The sequence below is a fragment of the Cuculus canorus genome, chromosome 7, assembly GCF_017976375.1.
Source record: "Cuculus canorus isolate bCucCan1 chromosome 7, bCucCan1.pri, whole genome shotgun sequence".
Taxonomy (NCBI): Eukaryota; Metazoa; Chordata; class Aves; order Cuculiformes; family Cuculidae; genus Cuculus; species Cuculus canorus.
Window position 1 is genome coordinate 17,907,405 of NC_071407.1, and position 26,052 is coordinate 17,933,456.

General features: G+C 36.5%; 1 protein-coding gene across 2 annotated transcripts in view; it reads left to right on the forward strand.

Annotated features, from left to right (window-relative positions):
- The window catches only part of HTR7 (5-hydroxytryptamine receptor 7), a 39,399-nt gene extending 17,993 nt beyond the window's left edge, over window positions 1–21,406 (forward strand). Inside the window, exons 2-3 of one of the 2 annotated variants that reach the window (XM_054072087.1) lie at window positions 6,819–7,570; window positions 16,626–21,406. In XM_054072087.1, coding sequence (XP_053928062.1) covers window positions 6,819–7,569 — 751 coding nt within the window. In that variant the 3' untranslated portion in view covers window position 7,570; window positions 16,626–21,406. The remainder of the gene's footprint in view (window positions 1–6,818; window positions 7,571–16,625) is intronic. The other variant, XM_054072086.1, reaches the window with a different exon arrangement.
- Window positions 21,407–26,052: the final 4,646 nt, after the last annotated feature.

Consider the following 26,052-nt stretch of genomic DNA (forward strand, 5'->3'; position numbering starts at 1 on the left):
TGAGAAGGACAAAGTAGAGCTTTAACCATTTCTAGCAAATACAATTAAGATGTTGAGACTTGCCACTGTGCTAAGACTTTTTATTAACTAAGCACTAATTCACTACATAGAAAAGATGCAACATTTAACTAGATAGAGCACAGAACTAGTTGGACAAATTCTCTTTTGGGATAGAGTTAATTTTCTTCCTAGTAGCTGGTGTGGTGCTGTGTTTTGGATATAGTATGAGAATGATATTGATAGCACCGTGATGTTTTAGATATAGCTAAGTAGCGCTTACATAGAGTCAAGGACTTTTCAGCTTCTCATGCTCTGCCAGTGAGAAGGCTGGAGGTGCACAAGAAACTGGGAGGGGGGACAGCCAGGAGAGTTGACCCAAACTGGCCAAAAGGATATTCCATACCATGTGATGGCATGCTCAGTATATATACCGGGGGACTTTCGTGGGGGTAGTGGCTGGTCATTGGTCAGTGGGTGGTGAGCGACTGCATTGTACACCACTTGTTTTGTATACTCTTTGATCTTTATTATTATTATTATCATTATTACCATTATTATCATTATTCCCTTCCTTTTCTGTCTTATTAAACTGTCTTTATTCTCAACCCACGAGGTTTACTTTTTTTCCTAGTTCTCTCCCCCATCCCACTGAGGAGGTGGTGAGTGGATGGCTGCATGGTGTTTTGCTGCCTGCCAGGTTAAACCACAACAGTCATACCATAATTAACATGGTTACGTTTCACATTGTAACAACGTAGTCATGCACTGTAATGCTCATGTCTCAGCGCTTAAGTTTTTTATGTGTCTATCCATTTAGTCCCATCTTAATTGCTTAAATATGCAGTGGGAATAGAATTTCCCTGATCACTTGTATTCCTTATTCTTTTTAAAAGTAGGTCTGTGGAATAGCATCTTCTACTTAGTGTAAGCACAATATATTTGGAAAAAATAATTTCTGTTAGGTGGTTTGACATAGCCATAGCAGAAATAATAGATTTGATCATTATTTCAACTTGTCATATTTATATTTAATTCACAATTTAATGTATCAAAGTACAAGGAAAAAAAATCTAGATCAATCACTATACTAGAGGCTAGTTCTGAATTCTGGATAGCTTTTAGGATTGGCATGGTTCCCCTATTCTTGTGGAGCGTCTCTTAATGTTGCAGTGAATTAAACAGAAAATATATGAAAGGTTACGAGAGCATCACAACCACTAAAGGAAGATCAGTATATCAAGATTGTTCTTCAAAGTAAGTTGTTATTGCAGGTGAATGATCAGACAGGATTCTGTAGCTGTGGTTTGGCAAAGAAACTAATACAAGGAGATATATACTGAAGCTGGAAATCTGCTGTACTAGAAAAAGACCACAGAAGCAAAGAAGTAAGCATTTTTGTGTCTCTGAAAGAAAACAGTTTTATGACTCTCTTAAAATACAAAAATAGGAAAACCTAGAAGAAACTCCATTTGAGCACAACTCCTAGTCAAGTGGTGAGTGGTAACAGAACAATATGTTGAGACCCCTGGTAGAAATAGATATGATATACATGTATATAATTTCCAGTACAGTATTTCTAATTCTATTCCATAGTAATCGAATCTGCTTCATAAAAGCAAAGTCAGACAATGAAAGATGCTAATCTGATTGCAAAATAATCAGCTGTTAGATCGGGTCAGTGAATTCTGAGAAATGAACGAGGACTAATTAGAATGGAAATCTATCTGCCTGTAAAAGTAGATGAGGGAGACCAGAGACGAAGGAAATACATGTGTGTGCTTCAAAAATGGCACAAATTATGCTGATGTCATGGTGCATTCAATTTATTATTTTTCGGGCAGGAGGCTTCAAAACAGTTTTAATGCTTTTAGCTGTTCAGTTTTCTGTTACTCTGTGACTTTGCTTACAGTGAGAATCGTTTTCTTTATCATTTAGCCATATAACAGAGAAAATAAAGAAAGATTTTGGACACAGGATCCCAAACTGGACTGTGCTGTTAATATTTTTGCTATTGTTGAGTTAATGTAGCTGTTAAGTCTCAGTTTGCTTTCTAGATTTTTTTTAAAGATGTGAGGACTAGACCCATCTCAAAGTTTCCAAGGTAGCTATCAACAACTCACCATTTTTAGAGCATAAATGTTTCAGCTACATTTAGCTTCCTCGGGGGGAGGGAGGGGAAAAACCCACAAAAAAAAAAAAAAGATTTTTTCTGCTAGGGAAAAAAATAGAGGTCACAGCACAAAAAGAACAAAGCAAACCAAACAACAAAAAAAAATCATGGCTGGTTAACTTGAAATACTACTAAGCCTGACGTTGCTATTTTTGTTCCTTCTTCGAGGAAAAATTGGTACCTTTATCTACATCTATAGAATTACTAATAAATTCAGCCACAAATTCAGAGTTATTCATGTCAATATGATGAGAAAGATCTTCCTAAAAAGTTCTTCTAGTAGATGATAAGCAGATGGTTGTGTGAACTCACTTCACAGTAGTGCAGATAAAGAAAATTACTTTTCATGATTTCCTAGATTAGAGAATGAAATAAATACAATTACAAGAAAAGAACCATATTAAACCTTTCGTATTTTTAGATACAGTAACATCTAGTGGGACATGGTGACAGTCCCGTTTGGAGTGCGATAATCACCGTGTAAGCAGTAATGTACGACAGGCATCACAACAAGCAAATAGCTAAAGACAAACATAAATAGGAAAAGAGAATACAGAGAGTCAGAGAGAGATAAAATGACATGCCAGAATCAGACACCAGGGTCTGTGGATGCCTATTAACTCTGCCATATACCATTCTACTTTTCATAGATGTTACATTGAACATGCTATAATAAGAAATGCCTGTGTGATCCATGGTTCAAGTGACAATGGAGAGGTTTTTTAGCCCTGTAGGATAAAAACTATTCTGTGTGGTCATTGTAATGCATTAGTTTAAAAAAAGCCAGAATGAAAAAAACCCAACAAACTGAACGGTCTCAGGATCAGTCCTATATAGTTATAATGGCTTTACATTAAATTGTCTATAACAATTACTGGTACTGGGAAATAATACTGGATCACAGGGAGCCAGATTTTTATTAAGCAAAAGGAACAAAGAGAATTACTCATTTAGCTTTTCCATTGTTGGTGTTCGTTGGGTGAATGTGGCAAATGGCAATTTTGTACAATAGCACTTCACAAAGGAAGGAGCTCTTTATCCTCCACCTATATTTGAACAGAGCTCCAGAAAGAGGATGGCAGAGGCTAATTTTTCCTCCCTAGAGCTGGACCCACTGTGAGCACCTCACACCTGAGTGACACTGGGGCACAGGAGGCAGCTTCTGATTTTACAATGGCCAAGAAGAGACTGAAGAAGTCATAAGAAACCAACCCAGAATAGGCATGTGCTCATCTGTTTACACACATTTCCTTAAAAAGAAATTTATTCTATCCCTCACCATATGCCTTCTTTTTGGTCTATATTGTCTGCTTTTATTTTGAGCTCTTCAAGTAAGGGGCTGTTTTTCCATCATCTTTTTTTTCTGTTGTTGTATCCACTAGATGCTAGTACCAGGTTGTCCCTTCTCATTTTTCTCCTCTCACCCAGCAGCCTTTCTTCTTGGAACAGGAGGACCATGATTGGAATACGCACTGTGCTTCTCGTAGTGTTGCCCGGCAGTTGTTTGCTGTAGGATCCTACACTGTGGTGTTCTGCATACAGCCTCACGCAATGCCTAATGAGAAATACTGTGACCAGTTTGAAAGAAGTAAGGGCTGTGCGTCTGCAAATACGGTCCGTTTGGGGAGTAACCTAGATGTAGCCCTCACTGTGCCAAGTTTAGTAATGGATAGATGCCCTGTCTGGCAGAACCATGTAGTCTAGAAACTCAGAGGAGGAAGAATAAGAAATAGCATTGCCCTTTTTTTCCACAAGTGAGAACTGAGGTACAGTTTCTTCCCCAGCAAGATGAAAATGAACATCTGTGGAATGTTATAGAGACAAGTCTCAGAATAACAAGTCCAAGATACCTCTTTCTTGCGGAGGATAGTTAAGATGTATGAAATAGGCTTTTTAGGAAATTTGGCTTTTTTCTTTCCCGGCAGTAAGGCCCTCAAAGTGTAGGTATTTTTGAATGATACGTTAAATTCAGCCGATTTACCTTTAGTAATTTTTTTGGAAGGTAGCAATAAAAGATTAAGCATTACAAAACATATTTTTGCATGAATTTGACACATTACTTTTGAAGTTCCTGAAGGTATTAAGTCTTGGACACTCTAGTGTATAAGACAACTGTAATGATTTATATTATTTTGAAGCAAGTAAGTTTTCAAGGGTAATGGGTTTTGCACAGAAAGATAAAAAGATAACATTCCTTAATTTATGTCTGTTGACTTTTTTTCCCTACCATAGTACCTTCAGCAAAATGGATAAGGCAGAAAGGATGCTGGTGTATTTTTATGTTAATTAATGTATTTTAATTTCAAATAGCATTTCTGAAGCTCAGATAACTTCCAAAACAGCAGTTCCAGGGTAAAACTAATGAATTTCAATTCTTTTCAGTATACTTCTGCTTTCACGAATTCTTTTTGTTATATTCTGATGCATAAGAAGTAGGCATTCAGAGCATGCAGCTCACAGATCTGATTTTTAGAAAAATCCAGTTTAACTGTTGTAGCTACGTAGTAAGGCTGACCTCAGAAACATGGTGTTTTTAACGACCAGTTGGGTAATAGCTAAAAAAAACCATACTTTGGGAAGGTGGACAAACTACTTAAAGATTTTTTTAAAGCACCACATTCTAAGTGTTGCAAATAATCTCTTTCTGCACAAAGGATGTTTAACTGTTTTGTAGCTAAACTATGCTATTCTCAGCCAAATTTTAAGGGTGTCACTCTTGTCCCAGAAGGACTGCAGTTAAGTTACTTAAAGCAGTATAACTTATCCTTTAGGTAGTTCAGCTCTGAAAATTCACCACCTTAGCCCTGCTCTTCTACATCTTGGAGCACCTCAGAAATCTCTCAGCTCCTTCACAGCACAGTTTCAGACAAGATACTGTGAAACAGAAACCTCTGTTGACTCTACTGTACACCCACAGCTGACAGAACTGGTCCAGTGATTATATTCTGGTGCTGATGGCGAGGGGAACAAGAAACAGCCTCTATAATGCCATAGCCTATGTACTGCACAGCTCTAATACCAGGTGATTGTACTAACTGTTCCTAGCTCACAGCCCTACCAGGCACAGCCTTGCTGGCAAAATCCTGGGCTGCTGTAATTTACTTGTGGAGGGTAGGGCACAATAAACCAGTTCTATCATTTTTAGAGCACTCGTCAGAGCGGTACTGTAAAATCAGTGATGTTGTTCTTACTCATCAGAACAGATTGTGAAATGGTGATTCTTTTTACTTCCAGAACTGTAGCATACCTGGATGCTTGTATAAAGTAGCAGTACTGGCCATAATTTACTGCATTGCAGTGAGATCAACAATGCAGCACTCCGTGAAACCAGGCAAATACTTATATTTGATTTCCTATGTAAATAGAGAGAGAAAACATGCTCCCAAAAATATTTTTAATCATGTTACTCTATTTCTTGTTTCTAACTCTTAAAAATCTTCACTGTGTAAGTAAACTGTGGTTTCTCTTGAAACTAAAATGATGTTCTGAAACCTGATTTGAAAGCGTTTCTTTTACAAGTAACAAAGTGAATAACACTGAATTTTTCTCAAATTTCTTTCTTTTGGTGGGGGGAGGAAAAAAAGAACAATTTGAGAAGTTAACTGTAACTCATAGGTAAGTTCTAGTTGAGCAGAAACCAATTTTCAAAGTAATAATATTACCTTTAAAAAGGTATCTAATTCCTTCTAAGAGAAAGTTCCCTTGGCCAGAAAGGAAGTAAAGAAATTTTCTGTAGTTGGGAGTAAACACAAACTTAGGATATTGCTGTCCAGCTATATAGAGTCGTAGTGATATTTCTTTTAGTTAGAAAAAAAAAAATACAGTTCAAGCTACTGCAGCTTAGGAAATACAGAACTTGTCAACAAACTATTTTTTTCTATGAAAACTTGACACGTTATAAACATTTTTCTTCTCTGTTTACAATTTGCCACCCTAAACTTAGTTTCTGGTAAAACAATATTTTGTTCTTTGGATCTTCTTGAAATGACAACATGATTGATTCTTATTTTATTCAGTAAAGTTTGAACACTGCATAAATATACTTTCTTTCTAATTAAATGATGATAAAAATAATAATTTTAGTACTGAAATAATCTACTCTTGGCGTACGTTTGCAGTTTTTTGTTCCCATCTGAAGCATGAAGATAAGAAAGATAACTTGTCATCCCAGTTTAGTGGCAGGGAATTTCATATGTGCTGCATATGTAAGAAGAATGAAGATCAACGCATGGTTCTTTTAAACTTAACCATGCACTCAATGCAAGAAGTGGTAGGCTTTATGGAGTGAGCATTCGTCTGTGCTCCAAGATTTAATAAGTTAACGAAATATAATTTAGGTTTCAGAATTTCCTTAAAAGCCAAAGAAGTGAGCTATCTGCATGAAGATTGTACAACTTCATTAAAATTGCAGTTTATTATAGCAAATGGGAGACTTCCTTCCAGAATGAAAGGCCTTTTAAACAGAATTTCAGCACTATAAATTTTAACACGAAAGACACATGAATTTACAGATTTGAAATACACACAAAGAAAGGATTAAAAAAATGTGAAATAGAAACCATAGCCAAAGATCTTTTGGTCTAGGGCAGACTATGTGAAATGACTTTTACTCACTGCGTTATGTAGTAACTCTGCGTTATCATTCTAGGTACCTGGGAATAACAAGACCTCTTACGTATCCTGTAAGGCAGAATGGAAAGTGTATGGCCAAAATGATCCTGTGTGTATGGCTCTTATCTGCCTCTATCACTATACCTCCGCTCTTCGGTTGGGCTCAAAATGTAAATGATGAAAAGGTTTGTTTGATCAGTCAAGACTTTGGCTACACCATTTACTCCACAGCAGTTGCGTTTTATATTCCAATGTCAGTGATGCTTTTCATGTACTATCAAATTTACAAAGCTGCAAAGCGGAGTGCTGCTAAACACAAGTTTACTGGCTTTCCCCGAGCGGAAGAAGTAGAAGGGATTTCTATGAATGGAGTTGTAAAACTACACAAGGAATCTGAAGAATGTACTAATTTCTCAAGACTCCTAAAGCACGACAAGAAAAATATTTCCATATTTAAAAGAGAACAGAAAGCTGCCACTACACTTGGGATTATTGTTGGGGCTTTCACTGTCTGCTGGCTGCCCTTCTTCCTCCTCTCAACTGCCAGGCCCTTCATCTGCGGTACAGCGTGCAGCTGTATCCCACTGTGGGTCGAGAGAACATTTCTATGGCTGGGCTATGCAAACTCTCTCATTAACCCTTTTATATATGCCTTTTTCAATCGGGACCTGCGGACAACTTATCGCAACCTCCTGCAATGCAGATATAGGAATATCAACCGGAAACTATCAGCTGCAGGGATGCATGAGGCTCTGAAGCTTGCAGAGAAGCCAGAATTTGTTCTGTAAGGTCACTCATCCTTTACTATGATAATTTATTGGTTTATCACATTAGCTTTTTCCCCACAGATTTGAAAGAAGGGTTATGGCAAGAACCAGGTTTCTTAAGCACTGTTAATGCAGTCATCAATGAACTGTAAGGTAGCAAGATTAATTCTTGCACAGCCCAGCAGTCCTTGTGAGCCTGGAGAAACAAGACTACCATCTAAAGAATTCGGGTGTAAGAGGAATACCAGAAAGGAGGAAGGTAAAAGGTGGTGCAAGATGTTTGAGTTGCTAGTGAGGAAAGAGCAAAGTTGGCCTAACCCATTTGTTTGGCCCTTAGCCATGAACAGCTTTCAGTAGGTCTGAATGCTGGATGCATCTTGTATCCTAGAGAATTTTTTCTGTGATAAAAGCCTGAGAATGGTGAAAAGTTCAGTATAATTAACGACTTTTCACTTTGCTATTATAAAAATAAACCATTTAAAGAGAAGCTAGATCAAAGAACTTGTATTGCTTAGAAATACTCTGCATTATTAAAAAAAAGAGAGAAACGTATGTCCATTAAACATTAATTTACTGGACTGCCTGGAAATAAACTATGTTGTGAAATTTAGTGTTGCCTTTGCACTGTACCTATGGCAGTGAAAGAATATGTTACACTTCCAATGTAATTATAATGAATTTGAGTAACGTCATGTGGACCAACATGTACTGCTGCATGCAGTCATGCAGCACAGTTAGCTGCAGTGCTGCTGTGCCAGTTATATCAGGTAAAGATCTTGTCCCGTATTTTTAACATAGAAAATATGCCTAATTATAGTTTATTCCAGGATCTGTCTTTGTCCTTCTTTTCTTTCTTTAATTCTCTTGGCTTTATCAGTTGAGCCCTTCTCTATAATAGATGGAGTCTCTGTCTGTGCTGAAGTAATTTCTGTTGATGTATGGCTAGTCCTTGTTCCACTTCAGTAGTTAATCTATTGTCTGTTTGAAAGCTCTTCTAGCTTCCTGGGATTTCTTTCTTTTCTGAAGTCAGTAAGGAGAAAATAAACGTAAGACTTCATGACATTGAGACATCTGGGCTTTATCCTTACAAACTTATTTTGGTCATCTGCTTAAAATGATTTAAAGCCCTGCCTTGTGTAAATATCAATATAATTTACTGTTTCTAGTTCTATTTCTTTTCCCCAATGCTGCAGCTCATCCTTCTCCTGACTTTAGTAACACAATTCTACTTCTCCTGACTTTAGTAACAAAGCTCTTCCCTCAGTGGAGCAGGGTGAAATGTCATAACAATATTTGTATTTAAAATTTAATAATAATAAATACATTAATTATATTAATATATTAGTAGCAATGTATTAATATAAAATGCACTTATTATGTAATATATTACTATGATAGCCTGCAATAATAATAAACTCAAAACAACTCATAAGAACAAGATGCTTTTTCTGGACCAAGTTAGCACTGCACAGCACATTCCAGAAGAAGCTTGGGATACATTAGTGAACAAAGATTGTTTCGGAGCTCAGTCTTCTTTTTCTGATATTGTGACTCTGATGAGAAGAAAACATGTTCATTATCAAATTGCCTCAGCAGCAAATCATACTTTAGGCTAACTTCTGTCCTGGCTTTCTCAAGTATGAAGCCAAAATGACTTAAATTAATTCAGTGATGTTAATTTGAACTAAGTAGTGCGAAGTTTGTGCCAGATCACTTGTTCAGAGCATGCTGACATCATCACAAACACTTGAGCTTTTAAGTGGCACATACACAAGACCTGAATCAATGTGCTGACCTATGTGTACTGAAACAAACTGAAGGCGTTTTAGATGGATTTATACATTAAGATACATACAGTGAGGAAGTACATTTTGGACTAATTTTTAAAGAACATCATTTTTCAACAATAAGAGAGAGGCTACATCCCAGCTTCAAACCAAAGTTTCTAAAGAGGTTTCAAATTGATTTGGAACAGTCTTGTTTCTTTTAAATGTTCCAGAATGTTCCAGGCACAGAAGGACAAGAAGAGTTTTTGACCCAGAATATCCATGAGCTCTGCAATACAGAGTGTTAATTCAAGCGTATTTTCCATATTCAACATGAAATTAATGACATTTCTAACTTTGTTACCTGTAAGAGTAACATTTTTTGAGTCCCTAGCATAAGTGAGGAATTTTCAAAGGCCTTCTGTAAATTTCTTTTCCTCTGTGTGAGAATACACAGAAGAATATACAATGAAATATATTTGTGAATATTCCAAATGGGATTATAAAACTCTGAAGCCAATTTCATAATCCTAGGCAGAAGTTTGAGCCTTTTTTATTTTACAGGGAAGTCTAAGGAGTTGTGTTTCCTCCAAATAAGTTGGGGTTTGGTTTTTTTTCAAATGAAATATATGTCTTATGAGTCAGAAATTGACATATTAGCTATAACTAAAGGCAACCGCTTTCCTGAGGGAAAACATCTTGCAGGACTCCACCTCCCCTCTACCACCTGTTTCAGGTAATGAGAGTCCAGGAAAGAACAAGTATTGTTATTGGTTCTGTGCCAGTCCTTGAAATTTTTGGAGAGAAAGAGCCACCTTTAGTCTCTGAATATGTTTGGAAAGAAAAGAAAAACAGAAGAAAATAAAAATTTCTGCATACAACCAAAACTAAACAGAATTATGGAGCCTGTTGTTAGATGGAGCTGTGTTTGAGGGGAAAAGTAAAGAGGATGAGAAGATTAGAAGGATCTCCCATTACCCAAGCACACAAGTGACAGCGCTGAGAATAGGAAAAAGCTTTCAGACAGAATTCTGACTGAAAGAAGCTTGGATACAGGAGCTAGACTTTTTCCTTTTAAAAAGATAAATAAAACTGCATCAAAATACCTAACTGCAGTGGTAGCATCTTCTTTAATTAGAGAATTCGTTACTCATCTTACAAAGGGGTAACATATAAATGGATGAGTGAGAAGTCTACTTCAGCACATGTGCAGACTGGTATGTGCTCATAGCAAAGCCTAGAAGAGATCACATTCCTGGTCTGTGTGTCCTTTCAAATGTTTCTAGGAGAAAGCAAGAGAAGTGAATTAGGTAGATGGAGTTGTGGAAGAAAAAGGTAAGAAAAACCTACCAGAACAAGCCAGAGCACAGGGAGGCTAGTGTAGCACTAATGATGAGGACAGGGAAAGATAAAGGTAAGATATCAGAAGCAAGACATGGAAGCAGTTCTAAGTTTCATATTTGTGATTGGATAATTGCTTTTGGGAAAACATAGAAGCAACACAGGTACATACTCAAGATTTTGAGGAGAAAGACAAAAACTTTATAAAATATGGCTCTGGAAAGACTGTTCCTACCTCATTGCTTAAAGGGGAACTGGATTCTGCATGTCAGCACTGCTTTGGATTTAACAGAAGTATAGTAAAAACCCAAAACTTCAGCATGAAGTGAGTCTTGACTTTATGTAAGACCCACCGAGATGTAAAAGCAATGACGTCTAAGCCAATCTTTCTTTTTAAGAAACAGTACACATTGTCTGAATCCAGAAACTGTAGTCAGAGAAAGATGTGAATGACAGTCACAGCTAACTCTTTAATCCCACTCCTCAGAGATTTGGCAGATTTCAGCTATCTCATCCTTAATTCACAATCTGAGATGTGACAAGTGCCATGTTGACTACAGGGTATGAAAGACTTGAAATATTGGGCAATCTTGGGTTTCCTGTGAAGATAGCTGTCAATTGGTGTAATATTTAAGTGCTTGACAAGAAAGGCTCGAGTTAGTCCTGCAGTGCACAGGACAGCACTGTCAGAAAACAAGAAAGCGTGGGAAAAGCTATCCTAGGGAACAAGATTGCCCATTAACTATAGTGCAGAACTAGCCTTGCCCCAGCTGGATTTTTTTTATGCCTGAAGAAACTCAGTGCAACAATCATGATTAGCTACAGTACCCACAGGTAGTATTTCCTGTTAGAAAGCTTAGTTGTATTACTGTATGTCCTAGACCACCTTTCCACCAGCTGGTAGTTCTGAAATGGGTTTCTACCCACTATGTGATTTCTGGATGGTGATGGTTGCAGGAAAATGGGATCAAGTTTTCCTTCCATTTACTAGACTAACAAGTTTTTTAATCAGCTATGCTCAGTTCACACTTGCATTTTCTTTTCAGGATTTCAAGAGGGTGCCTAGTCTTTTCACTTCCTTTATTTCTGTCATGTGGGAATGTACCTCTCCTTCTTCAGGGAAGGAAGTAGCCACCACAATGCATTTTTATGTTAGGGTTTGGGATGTTTCGCTTTTCTGGTTTGCATTTCTGGGGAAATGTAGCCAGCTATACTGGGCTCAGGGATGATCACTTGGTTGTACCATGCCTAAAGACTGGGAAAAGCAAGGTTATACTGGAAAATGCTCAGGCAGCAATTTCAGAGTGATTATCATGGCCTGTACCTGGAGCTGAGGAAACCAGGAAGCAGCTCTGCAGCTGCCAACGACATCTAGACCACCTCTTCACCCAGCACAAGGAGCCTCTTGGTCACAGTCTTCATCTGCAGCCTGAGATCTTCAAGTGCTGCCAGAACTATCTAAGCATCAACACACGGAGATCCAGTCAGGCCTTTCTACTTAACCCATCTTTTTGTTCACCTCTAAAGTGTATGTAAAGATCCTCAAGAGCAGCCACTGAGTGAGACAGGTCCCTAAAACTGAGTTTTAGTCACAGCTGTGCCAGAGATCCTCCCCTGAGCCTACCTTCCAGTATTACAAATGCTTTTTAGCTAAGGTAAACGCCAGTTGTGGACAAAATAAAAGCCAAAGAGCAAAGGTCTGAAATGAGTACCAAAAAAAAAAAACCAAACAACAATCCCCGAAACCCAATGAACTCTTAGCAGTACCCCATCTATAATTTATCCATAAAGGTAACACTAGCTCTCACAGGACTCCAGGTCAGGGGATCCTGGATGAGCCTCCTTTACTTGAAACGGTCTTTGCATAGCATGCCGCATGCCAATAGTTTAACTGCCAATGTATGGGTTGTACTTTACTGGGAAGTCCTTACATCTTTCTAGTGTCTTTCTGCTTGGATGCACCATATTTATGTTATTTTTCCTCAATAAACAGAGCGTAAACCAGCTTACAGCAAGGGCTGTAGGTGAATAGACTCAAACTCAGCAATTCTCCTCAGTGTAAGCTTAGAGCAGAATTTGAGGTAATGGTTTTGTGAAGAGTTGAGTTTGGCTGGTTTTGCAGCCTTTCCTGCCTATCTTGCACCCTCTCATCTCTGCTTCTTTCAGTTGAGTTAATTGCCCAGAGGCCAATCAATAATTGTTGCTCAGAAATTCTGAAGTGTCACATATGCCTGTATTTCTTCATTGCCGTTCCTGCTGAGAACTGCCTCTGTAAATCTACTGCCAGGCTACTGTAAACCACTCTCCCAATTCAGCAGTAACATTTGCTCTGCAATAGAACCAGGGAGGAACAACATGGAGCATTTCCTACAGTTATTTTCCTCCTCATTCAAATAAAATTCAAGGTTTTGTTGCTGTATCAATTCATTATGAAAACTGCATTCCCCTTGCTCACTTGGTACTGCTTTTTTTGAGGGAAACTGTCTGTGGTAGAAGCCTCGTACCTTACTTTTTCTGCCAGCTCTTGCAGTCTACCAGCCTGCAGGTTTAATACTGTAGCGCAGTATTGTCACTTACCAAATCCCTCTGTTTAGCAAGAGACTTACTGGGTAGTAATAGTAGAGCAGTAAAACATGTGACTATTATGATAATATCTCAATATTATATCTATTGCTTTACACTACAGTTTCATGAAAAGAAAAGCAATGTGTTTCACACTTTGTTCAGATGACTTACCAGCTAGTACCACATGCAGGAAGATACACTAAACAGTGGGAAATAAACCTACTACAATTAGACATAGAAAAGGAAATTATTTATCAAATTAATACTATAGGTAATGCAGACAGGGTCCATTCATCCCCCCCGCTGCTTTATGGCAGCCTCTGCTCCAGACACTGGGGTCAGCACAGAAGAACATTTTTGAGGTAAGTTTTGGGACTGCTGACCAAGATGCTGTAGGTGCAAAACTGGAAGGTGTTCTGAAGCAATGCCATTTGTTCTTTCTCCCAGCTATCATCCTAGCTTTCCTTACAATTTTTCTTATCTCTCATGAGAAACTATGCAAAGTATAATCCGCTCAGAAGATGTGCAAGATTAATATATTATGAAATCCTGTTCATGGTTTGGTTAGGAATCGGTTCTTGTCTTTTAAAACAATGTTTCTCAGGCAGACACAGGCAGAGAAAAGAGAGAAAATTCAGACACATGGGTAATAGTCCTAAAACTGCAAAATTATTCATGTCCTGGAACAGAAAACACTCGGTCCTTATTTCAAAGGGAGGAGGTAGAAATTATAAAGACTGGATTTTTAACTTATTTATTATTTTAAGAGCAGTGCTTAGGCAAATAACAATAATAAAAAAAAAGAAGTGGCCTAACAAACACTGCCTTAGAAGAGCAATCTTTGCAATGTGCAAGGAATACAACCTTTTATCCACATTTACTGATTTTTATCCCCTAAGCAGATTTTGCGTCTAAAAAGTGTGTTCAGTATCTAAGTGAGGTGAATTAATACTGTTTTCTATACTCAGTTTCTAAACATCTTGCCAAACAGGTCTACCTTTCCCCACACTCCCTATTCTGGCATCCCCTGCAGCTGCCTGGCTGCGTTGCCAAATTCCTCCTCATGTAGCCGTGTTTCCAATAATGCCAAATGGCTTTTACTCACAGAAAATGGAAAGATGCTTATAAATCCCAGATTAGTTTTCTCTGCTGCAAACAAAAAAAATCACTGAGATACTGTGTTTTCTGAAATATATTAATACATGGTTACTGTAGCAGGATAATATTTCAAAGATTTGTAACTTTCTGACTTTCCTGATTGAAATTATTTCTGTCATTTGTGATCTTTCATATAGAACCAGTCAAGTTACTTCAGCAAAAAAAATGCAGAACAGACCAATGCACTTTTATATACCAACATACCAGACTGAACAAATATTTTGCTTCTAGTTTTCCATCTACTCCGTCAAAACCAAAAAAATTTCAATTAATTCCGTAGTTGTGTGGTCTTGCTATTTCCAGAAAATTGTGTTTACAGCGTACTTATTTTTGCTTTCTGAGAGGAACCACTGCAGTATACTTGTTCAGCACTTATGGAGAATCTATGTTTTAAAGCATGGAAACACATAGCAGAATGCATATGAATAAACTCGCTAATGTGTCAGAAAACTTTCCATCTTTGGATAATCTAATCAGGATTTCTGCAGGTCTGTGATAAAGCAACTGAGATTAATCAGTCAAAGCTACCATCATGAAGATGGTTGTAAGGAAAAGATAAAATTTGGCAAACTAAACTTACAAACTTTCCAACAATAGTTGTAAAAGCAAAACAACCCCACCCGATAATAAAAACAGTTACAATATTTTTGTAATCTCAATGCTTAGACAGCAGAATGACAAAATATTAGTTGCTTTACAGAATACAGAAATTAATACCTTAATCATACATGTTTCCAAACTACGAGCTAACTATCCAAAATTTTGGAGACCGTTTTCCCTGTATATTTAATTAATGGAGACTTGCACTAAAGAGTGCTGGAGGAAGTTGCTGTGATTTTGCAGCCTAGTAAAAAAAAAATTACGTAGTCATCTGTTTGCTGTAAGGAGGATGCGCACCTTCTGTATACTGACATACTATCAAGAATCTATTCAAAGTAACTATTGTTTTCCCAAGCCAAGAGCATTAAAGAAGCCTAAATGTTTATCCTGCTAGAAAAGAAATAATAATAGGAACCAAACAAGCATAGAGAATTTGAAACCTTTTGGGTACTTCATTGTGGACATGCATACAGCCTATCTGTGCCTCCAGGATACTTGTAGCTTTTCTTAGCTTGTATTGAGTTGTTTGACAAAATCCATAAATTATACTTCTCTTTTCAAAGCTGTAGATACAGCAAGTGAAAATCATGCTAAGGACATTTAACTTGCGATTACCAAAAAAAAAGACTCAGATGTTCATTTAGACAGATAAAGTTAATGCTGCAAAATAACCATTTTTAAATATTAATTTTCTCTTTCCAAAACAATCCCGTCAGCCCAGAAAATAACGAAGATCAACAGCACCAAAATGGTTTGGAATTACAAGGATTTATAAAAGCAAACTTTTAGCCATACTAATGAAAGGATTCCCTGTCTTTGGTCCATGTATTTTATTTAAAGTTCTTCCTCCAATGAACGCAATATATGAACAGAAAATAGCACTTCGTAAGGTAAATTATATAAAGTCTAGAATTTTATTCTGGCTTTAAAATAGGCCTACAATTAGCTAAAACATAACATTTTAAAGAATCCTTGCTTTCCTTTATATTTAATTTTGAATTGGGTCGTGATTATCTGTTCAGTTCTCAAAAGTTCCTACCTACCTGGCTCCCTTTAATTTGGATTAGTTTTTGTCAAGGTATATTTTCATGTATTAAAATATTTGAAGTGACTGAGAATGAAGGTTCATCTATAAAGGTATATTTTCATGTAATAAAATATTTGAAGTGATTGAGAATGCAGGTTCATCTATAGCACTGTCTGCTCTTCATACAGTACTAATGTGAATAATTCAATTAATTCAGTCAGGAGGCTGTAACAAGGGACAGGACTACTTTGCTGCATGCTATAGCCAGGTAGAACTGGAGTTGGGGTGCTCTGAAAGCCTGTCTTGTAATCTCACAGATATTTCTCTGCATTTCAGCCTGGTTACTGGAGAGGAGTTTTTTCCTTCACCAAACTTGAGAAGAGAGGCAGAAATTTGCCTTAATGATAATTAGAGTGGTGGTGTTATAAGTAGGATAGAACACAATGTTGCTGTGCATAAGACATATATTCTGGGCAAAGATTTTGCAGTTATTAATTGTCTATAGATGATGTTATGAAATTGAGGAAGAAGCCTTCATTATTACTTGGGCTCCTTTCTCCCTCTCTTGTATGTTGCTCCTGAACATTTCTCATCTAATTCATCCACTTTCTTAAAAACAGGAGAAGTTCTGATTTCTCCAGGGAAAAAGAGTCATGACCAAATGTGCTTCAAAGCAGCCAGAAAAGCCAAGGCAGAACTGAAAGAAGAAAATCTGAGTTGGCTTCTGAAGAACTGGATAGATTTAAGAAATGTACTTCATCTTCTTTTGATGTGAATGTGCTAAAAATACTCAATGAGCTCAACACATTACCTTAAATACATTTCTATTGGAAGTAGTTACATCTTGTTTGTTATGGAGAAAAGTGCTGATATATACAAATAAAAATAGTTTTCTGCCCCAGAAAGCCAAATCATTTCAGCAATAAGAGTTTGGCACACAGGGTGGGGAACCAATGCAATTAAAATTCAAAGATAAAGCACTGTACAGATTTCCACCATGTTAAAACAATGTAGACAAGCAGTCATTTATATTTACCATGTTTGTGGATCGTAACATTAGTATTACTATTCAGGGATCGTCAGTGAATGTATTTTGTGGTACTACTAAAAGAAGTTTTCAAGCAAATGGTGGCTCTGTGGATGCTTTCAGGGCTTGTGTTACAGAGATGCCATGCACCTGAGATGGGATTGAGAAAGGCAACAATAAAAGACTGATTTTTGTAAAAGCATTCTCTTGTACTAAGTAAATGTCTGTTTGTTTGTTAACATATACATGGTTTGTTCTCTGTAACCTTTTAAAAGGGCTTCCTTCAGTTACGGTCTGACAAAAGTTAAGGGAGGGAATTAGAACACACATGTATTACACCTATCGTTAATTTACAAATGTTTACTTTGCTTTAATGCAATTTTTGTGATCTGCCAATTTATTTTAAAAAAACAAACCACAATTTCTCTCGCGTTTTAACTCAAATAGTGGTAAAAGGTTGGAGAATTTCCATAGTACTTTGCTTTTTTTTTTACTGGATAGCCAAACTAGACTGAGAATTACAATATTTGTTATTTTTTTATGTGTGTTTAAGAAATGTTATGTCTGCCGATGTTCGGTTGTAATTAAAATAAATCCCTTTCACTTGACAAAAATTTAATAGGCAAGTATTAATGACCATTTGTCCCAGGGAAAATTGATTCAAGGGATCATTCTGTAAATATGCCTTTGAATATTTTCTTAATGAGCTTTGCATATTCATTTCTCCTCAGAGTTTCCAAACTATGCATGGCTATACAATCCACAATGCAGCAGGATATAGCATTCCTAAAGGCTATCTTCTTTAAAGGTACATATCAATGAGCCCTTGCCTTATTTCCATAATCACCCAATTTGTGAGTCTAGTCTCCTACTTGCAGTTTAACCAAAATGCTGCTGGCTGCATATTCCATTACAGCTTTGGTTTCCTTTGCTTAAATTAATATACAAGTTCACAATAGTTGTCTAAATAAGGAGCCAGGCATACCAGCACAGGTCAACTCATTACTTATCTGTAAAAGAGAAATATGGACTGCAAATCAGTCCACGTTAAGCCTGTGTAAACCTGGGACAGAGAGCCTAATCCATCTTCTGCTCGCTACCCTGACAACATAAGCTAAGTCTTTTAGTTACACAAGAGAGCACTGGAGTAACATATTTTCATTGTACAAGGTCAGCGTGACTGTCTTCAGTACTTCACTTACAGAACTGATCACTGTGAGCTCCATATTTGAACCAAAATTAGTCTTATAATTTGTTTTATTTACCAAAGGGAGTGACACAGCAATGCTTTTTACTTGCTTAGCCTTAAGTATTTAACAGGAAATGGGACAGTTATCGTCAATGGCCAATTGACCAGTTCTGATTGAATTACATGAGAATACATTCAGAGAAACTCTGCTGTAGTGAAATTACACTGGCAAATAATATTATAACTGGATATAATGAGAAAAGGATATGATAGGTCCACAAATATAACAGTAAAAAAAGAAAAAAGGCTGTTTCTTTTCTTAAAAAACAAAATCCTTCAAATAAAGAGAAGGGATAATACTTTGAAACTAATTTTTAAGCTTTATGGTCTCACTTGCCTGTTCATTTCACAAAGGGAATGAAGCAATTTTACTTAAGTGAATCAGACTGTCACTTTCCTTGTTCATGATTTTGTGTCAAAACCTTAACTTCTAGGGAAATGGAAAAATTATGTCACATAATTTAAATTATTAAACCCCCCCAAATAAATAAACACTATTAGTGATATATTTTTGAGAAAATGCATTTTTTTAAATGCTGTTATTCTAAGCTTAAGTGAAAATATGTGTTTTAGGAGAAATATAATGGAGGACAAGAGTCAGAGCTTTCAGCTGTTAGGGATCTACAGCTCTACATAGATATATATATATGTATATGTTTATATTACACACACACATCTATCCCTCACATATTATGATGCTTTTGCCTCATGAAAAGAAGGCAAAAAACCAAATTAATACCTAATAAACATTTAGCTTTTAAAAATATGTATTAAATTCGCAGAATCTTGCAGAAATTCTCTGTTTTTTTCCATAGAATTTTTTTCATCCAGGAGTTTTCAGACATATAAACACCACAAAGTACTTTGGGAGATACAGAACACTGATACTTTGTCATACAAGATGAAGCTTGGTTTTTTTCCTGCTGTAACTGTCAGGTCTGTCACCTCTCTCAAACTGATGCACAAACCCATGCAGTAACTAGAAGAGTCACTCAAGGCTAAGTACGTATTCAAGACAAGTAAATAATGCATACAATAGTTTAAAATATTAGAGAAAAAATAGGGCTGATCAAAAGAAGTCAAGAGATTAGATGGCCTTCTAGGATAACGAGCCGAGCTTTCAGCAGTCCAGCAGAGTGAATACTTCAGAAACAAGGCTGAGACTCACGGTTCTGGATCCATAGAAGATGCCTTTCCAGCTCTATCAACAAAACCTCTTCTGGGATTTGACAGTGAGCAGTTTGCATTTTCACGGGCTGCCTTATGGTTGTTACGACTGCATTTGTCAGTTGTAAGAAATAACATGGATTTCCCAAAAGTTTTGCAGAATCCTTGATGTTTCATTAACGCACCCCAGCCTGTCTTGTTCCATATGCATTCTTGGGGTCTACAGAAAGATGTTTGGTGCACCAGTTTACTATACCCAGTATATTTACTATATACTATTATATCTCCCCAGTCCTTCCCTCATTATCTATTTTTCATCCTGGTTGATCTGTTTACAAACAAATTCTTTGTCCCTTGATTGTAGTTTTAAGTTCTTGTTAAATTAGTTTTATTCATATGACAAAGTATTAACTTTCTTCAGGCCTGAGCAAAAAGTAAATACAATGATAAAAGAAGGAAGTTTTTCTTATTGTCACAAGATGCACTTTTGAAAATGTTACACAGAAGCATGAAAAAGCTTATCTATATATATTATTAAAACTGTAAAGATAAGAATTTTAATAGATAAAAGTGAATTTTAATTTATTATTTCAGTCAGGGACTTTTAATATGCAAAAGTCACCAGAGGATTCAGCTGGAATTGTCTGCACCAAGATAAATATTTTTCCATGATGAGATCTAGCAAAATATAAAGATGATTAACATAAGAGATTATTTCCCATGAATAGCTTACCAAGAAATACAAATACAAGGAAATGAAGCTCTTCAAGTTGTAAGTGGCCTGCACTGAAAATATTGAGTGTTTTTGGTTGTAATATAGGTCTTGTTTGTAAAAAAAAAAAAAAGAATTGCTGCCACTTGGTTTGCAAATTATTTAAATTTACACAGCAGACTAATTTAACAGAAAAGGGTTCTTCTGTACTAGATACCCAGTTATATTATGCTTTTAAAATGTATAAGCCCAGGGGGATATTAAAATGTTAGTTTGAATAGTATCTAAAAGGTAGTTACTTTTATACAATAAAATAAGTAGTCTACTGAATACTAATCCTTTTGTTGTGCTTTCTTTGAACTAATGCTACAGAAAATAGAGTATCTATTTGCTTAAGTAATTTTAATTTAGATCCACAGAATACATCTCATCTACAAAAATACATCTGATTTTTTTTCAGTTTAATTCATTTAAAATCCTTATTGTATCAAAATTAATGTTAAAGAAAGATACCTACAGTCATCGAATAGCATTGAACTGAAAGAATGAGAGATGGGAAAATTTAATGATTCTCCTGATGAAAGGGTGGTTTAGTTTGTTAAGTTCAAGCACTGCTATGAAGAACCCTGCTGAGAAGTTCGAGATTGATCCCTCCAAAGAAAAGCTTGATTTCATCTATTTGAGCCTTTTAAGGGAAGGGCAAATGGTCAAAAATTTTTAGTTGTGTTTTAGTCCAGAAAAGGTTCTTGAATAACCTAATCTAAATATATCTTTGGATTTACTTCTGGTCTTATTTAAAGAAGTCATGCAGCATATTGTCCAGGAAATCCTCTGCCATTAGACTCTTAATAAAAAACAGATGACTGAACATTTCTTTTAAAAAAAATCCAAAGACCTCAGTGCTACTGTAGTCAAAACTATTTTCATTTAGAAACACATAACTTGAAATGTTTGTATCTTGCTTTCATTCATACCCATTTTATTTCTTCCTTTGCAAGGGTGCATATATGAATACTGTATAGTTATGTTCTTTTCCTTCAAATATTTTTCCCCATAATTTGCAGACCACTTTCGGAGTTTTTACTCATAGTAAAAGTTCAAAAGCCACAAGCTAGGTAATACTGATCTACAGCCTCTTACCCCAAACATGCTTTAGATAAACCAGACCTTTAGAATACATACTTGGATACTATGACCTATTCAATGCACAGAGAGTATCCATCCTGGGACATCCACAGAAAACAATATTCAGACATTTTAGAATATGTTTTGTTTATGCAAATATTTTTCCCTTTTTCCTCTATTGTATCAATGTCTATTTCTTTAGCTAACATCTTCTGCTATAGTTAACTACCAATCTAAATTCTTTTGTTAAAAATATCATCTAAGTTCACTCAAATAAATGGAGATGATTTTTAGCTTAATCAAAATAAACTAGTGACACAGCTACACATGATCATTTGTTTACTTTTTTCAGTGTATCATACAAGAGATTTTTAGAAGAGTATTTTGAAACTGCTCTCAAAAAATCAGTGTTGTATGTAACTATTTGAGTTTTTCTGAACAAACTGCATCCCTTCAATTATCAGATTCAGAAAAGATTAAAGACGCAAACAGCAACACAAACCACGATGGGAAATCACATTGGGGAAAAAACAGTGAAAGATGTGTTTGAGACAGTAAACATACACGCGCAGCCCTCCAGAACACATGGAAACCACACAAGCAGTTTATACCTGTGTTCTCAGTCTCGGGTTACTTCCCAGTGCCAGAATCCAGATGTAAATCTGTGATTTGTACCACAAGACCTGAGTGTTTGTTTTCTCCCCAGTACTGTCCCCCACTGGTGTGTCTGTGGGGATGGGAGCAGGATGCACGGGCACTGAGAAAGATGGGTCATACACCAACGTGTCTCCTGCTGTGGTCAGCTCTGGAGCACATCAGAGGGCATGTCTGCCCCCCAAAGCACAAGCTGTTGAGGAACAAGTGCTCAGTGAGGCCTACAGACCCAAAGTTAGGTCACCAACTTTTTCGCAGGGCACACCAGGCCACAGTTAACCCTTTGTTCCTGGAGAAACGTCTCCAGTGGAAAGTCTCATCAGCTACCTCTAGGGCAGTAATTAGTGGGAATGGAGCATAGCCGAAAAGCCTCACCTTTCTAGTTCCCATCTTTCTGAGTGTAGAGGTCATGTAACTGGACATCTAATAACCACTACTCAGTTTTTAGCAAGAATAATGCTAAATGCTTTCTAAAATGATTTCTGATGAAGTTACAGCCAGGGCAGATGAACTGCGGAAGCTTCTTTCACACAGTGAAACTTAGGTTGATCTATGCATAAAGTAAGAAAATCCAAGAACCTCTCTGCTGTCCTAGGTGTTTTACATATGCCCATTCTATGTTCATTAGTTTGACATTTACTGCTCCTATTCCGTCAGCAGAATATTGATTTGATTTTCATTCTTGCTATGACAATGACACAGGTATAATAGCACTATGAATGATGCAGTAGATTTATGATTGAGTAAAATACGACTTCTAGGAAGTAATTACTGGTAAGAAACTAAATTTTAATAACAATTTACAACTGGATATCAGTTGGTTAAATATAATTATTGTATTCATTAACATGATCTGTAGATGAAATACTGGAGATAAAGGCCCAGCTACAAGCTTATCTCTCATCTAAAACATTACGGAGATCAAGATACCGAGAGTGATCAGTTTCTTGAAAAGGGCAGCAAGGGCAAGAAGAAAGTAAAGAGAAAAAACATGAAGACCTTCTACACTGGGAAAGCTTTCTTTCATATTTGAGTGTAATGTGAAACTACACTCGACTTTCGCCACACATATGACTAACAGTAATTTTTGAACAGGAAAACAGTACATCTAATTAAAAAATAGCATAAAGGAGAAGTTTTGTGGAATTGAATGAAATAGTTCTAAAATTTCTAAAATCCAATAATACCTCACCTAGCTGCCGCTGCAGCATGGACGTCTAGACAGCCACCTCTCTGACTGCAAGGTTCTGCAAGGCACAGAAGTCTACTCCAGAGCCAGTCCATATGAACAGGAAATCCTCTGCCCAAGTTGCCAATCTAGTGAGCACAGACCAAGAACGTGGACTGTGCACCCACCACAACCAGAGCTCTAAATGTCACAAATTCAATTACCTCCTTTTAGAGGTGGTTGTGACAGTAGTAGTACACGTTTCTTACAAAATGGTTAGAGTGCTTCATTAGCGCATGGAAAATCCAGCATCAAGGCTCACCTCAAATTCACAGCCTCCCTGCTCCCAGAGCCCCCCAGCCAGCAGGCTGTTTAGAGTGATAGAAACAATGTCCATCTCTTTGGGTGAAGACACTTCGCAGAAAGCAATTCAATGCTAATTGGACCAAAAAGGAACTGAAGTACTTGCCACCATGGCCTAGTACTTAAGATGTTAATTTACATCTTAGGAGATTTTATCCAGTGGATGTATTGTAAAAGTCAGTCAAAGTTACGAATAAAATTCTGGAAGCAGAAACCAGGACTCAAGCTTACTGTTTCCCAGATGACCATCACCTCATCCTACAGAATCAAGCTTCTAGAGATTTTGTTTGGCCCACAGATCTCAAATGTCTTTCTACATAAGAAAGCATTACTTCAGCAGTGGAAAGGGAAAACATTCCACCACCAAATCAGCAGATTTTGATAATTCAGTGCTTTATTGAGACAGCTGAGGATTAGCTCTCTTAGGGTTAAGGATCACTGCCTGTAGCAAGTGCTATAAACTCTAACGTTTTCTATAAAATGCTGCCAATATAACAGCCCTTTCAACAAAAATAGAGAAATCCACTCTCTAGGAACAAACACAAACATTAGAAGGCATATTCCTGTTGCAAAAAGTAATTTTAAGTATAACAAGGAGCATTATACCAGCTAGTTGTAAGAAGCTTTACTGCTCTTGAATGCCATTCTGAGGCTCCCACCCCCTCTTCAGACACTGCAGAAGAAGCCTACATATGTAATAGGCGGTGGCATTTCATTTAGGGCATCAGGCACCTAAGAAGTGAAGCTCTACTTTGGATTCGATACAATTATTTTCAAAATATGTTGACACAAACATGTGGATGAAGCAATGGATATTATAATCTTTAATATATTATAATCTTTAATTAACTGAAAGAAAAAATATATTGTTTTCTCCGAGGATCGACTAAGATATAATGAAAATTATTAAATTTATAGAGCCACTGTGCAGCTAGCACAGGGAGAAAAATGCTATTTTACAGTGAATGATTATATTCATTAATATAGCTTACCAGAGTGACTTAAACCTTCATTTGCAACTTTTCAATTTTGTGTATTTGAAGACACATTTCTATTAGCAGCAGTAGCAATTCCTTTGTTATGATACATTTTGTAATTATAGTAACCAAGAAAAACCTCCAGTGTTACTGGTAATTTGCACATAGATAGTGACCTTCTGTAAAATGAAAACCAATATCAACCAATATGAATATTTAAGTAATTTATCTAAAGCCTTTAATTTATATTCACCTTGCTGCTTGAATAATTATAGTAGTTCATATTTACTTTACAAAGGCTTTAATGCTATACATCTCCTAGCTTTTCATGTAACTTACTCACTAGATACAGAAGTTTTAATCCAATACAGATCTTTTGATCCATTATTGATTATTCACTTAAAAACTGAGAAGATTAATTTATTCAGAATCTTGTTGAGATATTCAGCAGCTGTTTATTGCTGCTACTTATTACTCTGCATTTCAGGGCTTGCCAACAGATAATAATATATATGTTTCCTCATATAATTTTATGCTATGTGGATGCATATATTCCACTCGGAAAAGGTCATTTTTCTTCATGATGCTTCTCAATGTGTTTTTGCAAGGTTATTTTCTAAACCTCTAAAATACTGATGTTTCTTATCAAAGCTTCCTATCTTCTAGGACTCTCCTGGAAATTCTTTATCTAAATATATTGCTATGCTTTACTGCTAAATTTTCCTTGCCATCTCAAGGCAGTCTTTTCCAAACTAACCCAAACACGCACTCTGACCTCGCCAACTTAAGGCTGGAGCCTAAAAGCTGGGACATCTTCCCTTATACTGCAGTTCAGTCACTGTCTTTGACCTTGATTAAGAGGTGACATTTGCCATAGAAAAATAATGACACCTTTATTTTAAAGATGATCTTACTTAAGATTATTTATTAATTCAATTTTACCTAAGCAAGACTAGGATATCTTTGTCCTACATGTGTTATGAGAATGCAGCACAGCTAATTTCCCAATTAAAAGAAAAGGCAAAATAGGAAAAGCATTTGCGGTAGCAAGGTCCGTTAGGAGGATGCAGGCAAGGTAAACCCAAAGAAGGAGCCCAGATAGGAAGCTCAGTTTAGAGAAGTTTGTGCTCCAATTGTTTAGTACAGCATAACTGTATGCTCATATTTACAAATATACTCCCAAAATGCAAAAGTGAAGCTCTCTCACATCTCAGTAACAACTCCGAAAATATCAAAATATGATACTGAAAACTTGAGAATTGACAGCAACTTTAACAATTTGCTGCCTCTTTTTTCTTTTCCTCAATATAACTTTTCTGAGTGAAAGATCTTCAGTCAATTAAACATGAAAGCTTTTGTATCAAAGTAAGCTTAAAAATGTTATTCAAAATTATTCTGTTGCTACGAAGGAATGCTATAGCCTTTAAAATGCTCTCTTTAGAAATGTCACAAATAACTGACAGTGAAAGAACATTTTTCAGTTTGTTAAATTATCACGTAGAAAAGGCTGCAAATAGATTGAATTTTCTCCGTTTCTCTGAATTGTCCTAGCTAATTATCTGGTTAAACAGTGCAGCAGGTTACAAAATGCATACCTAGATGAAA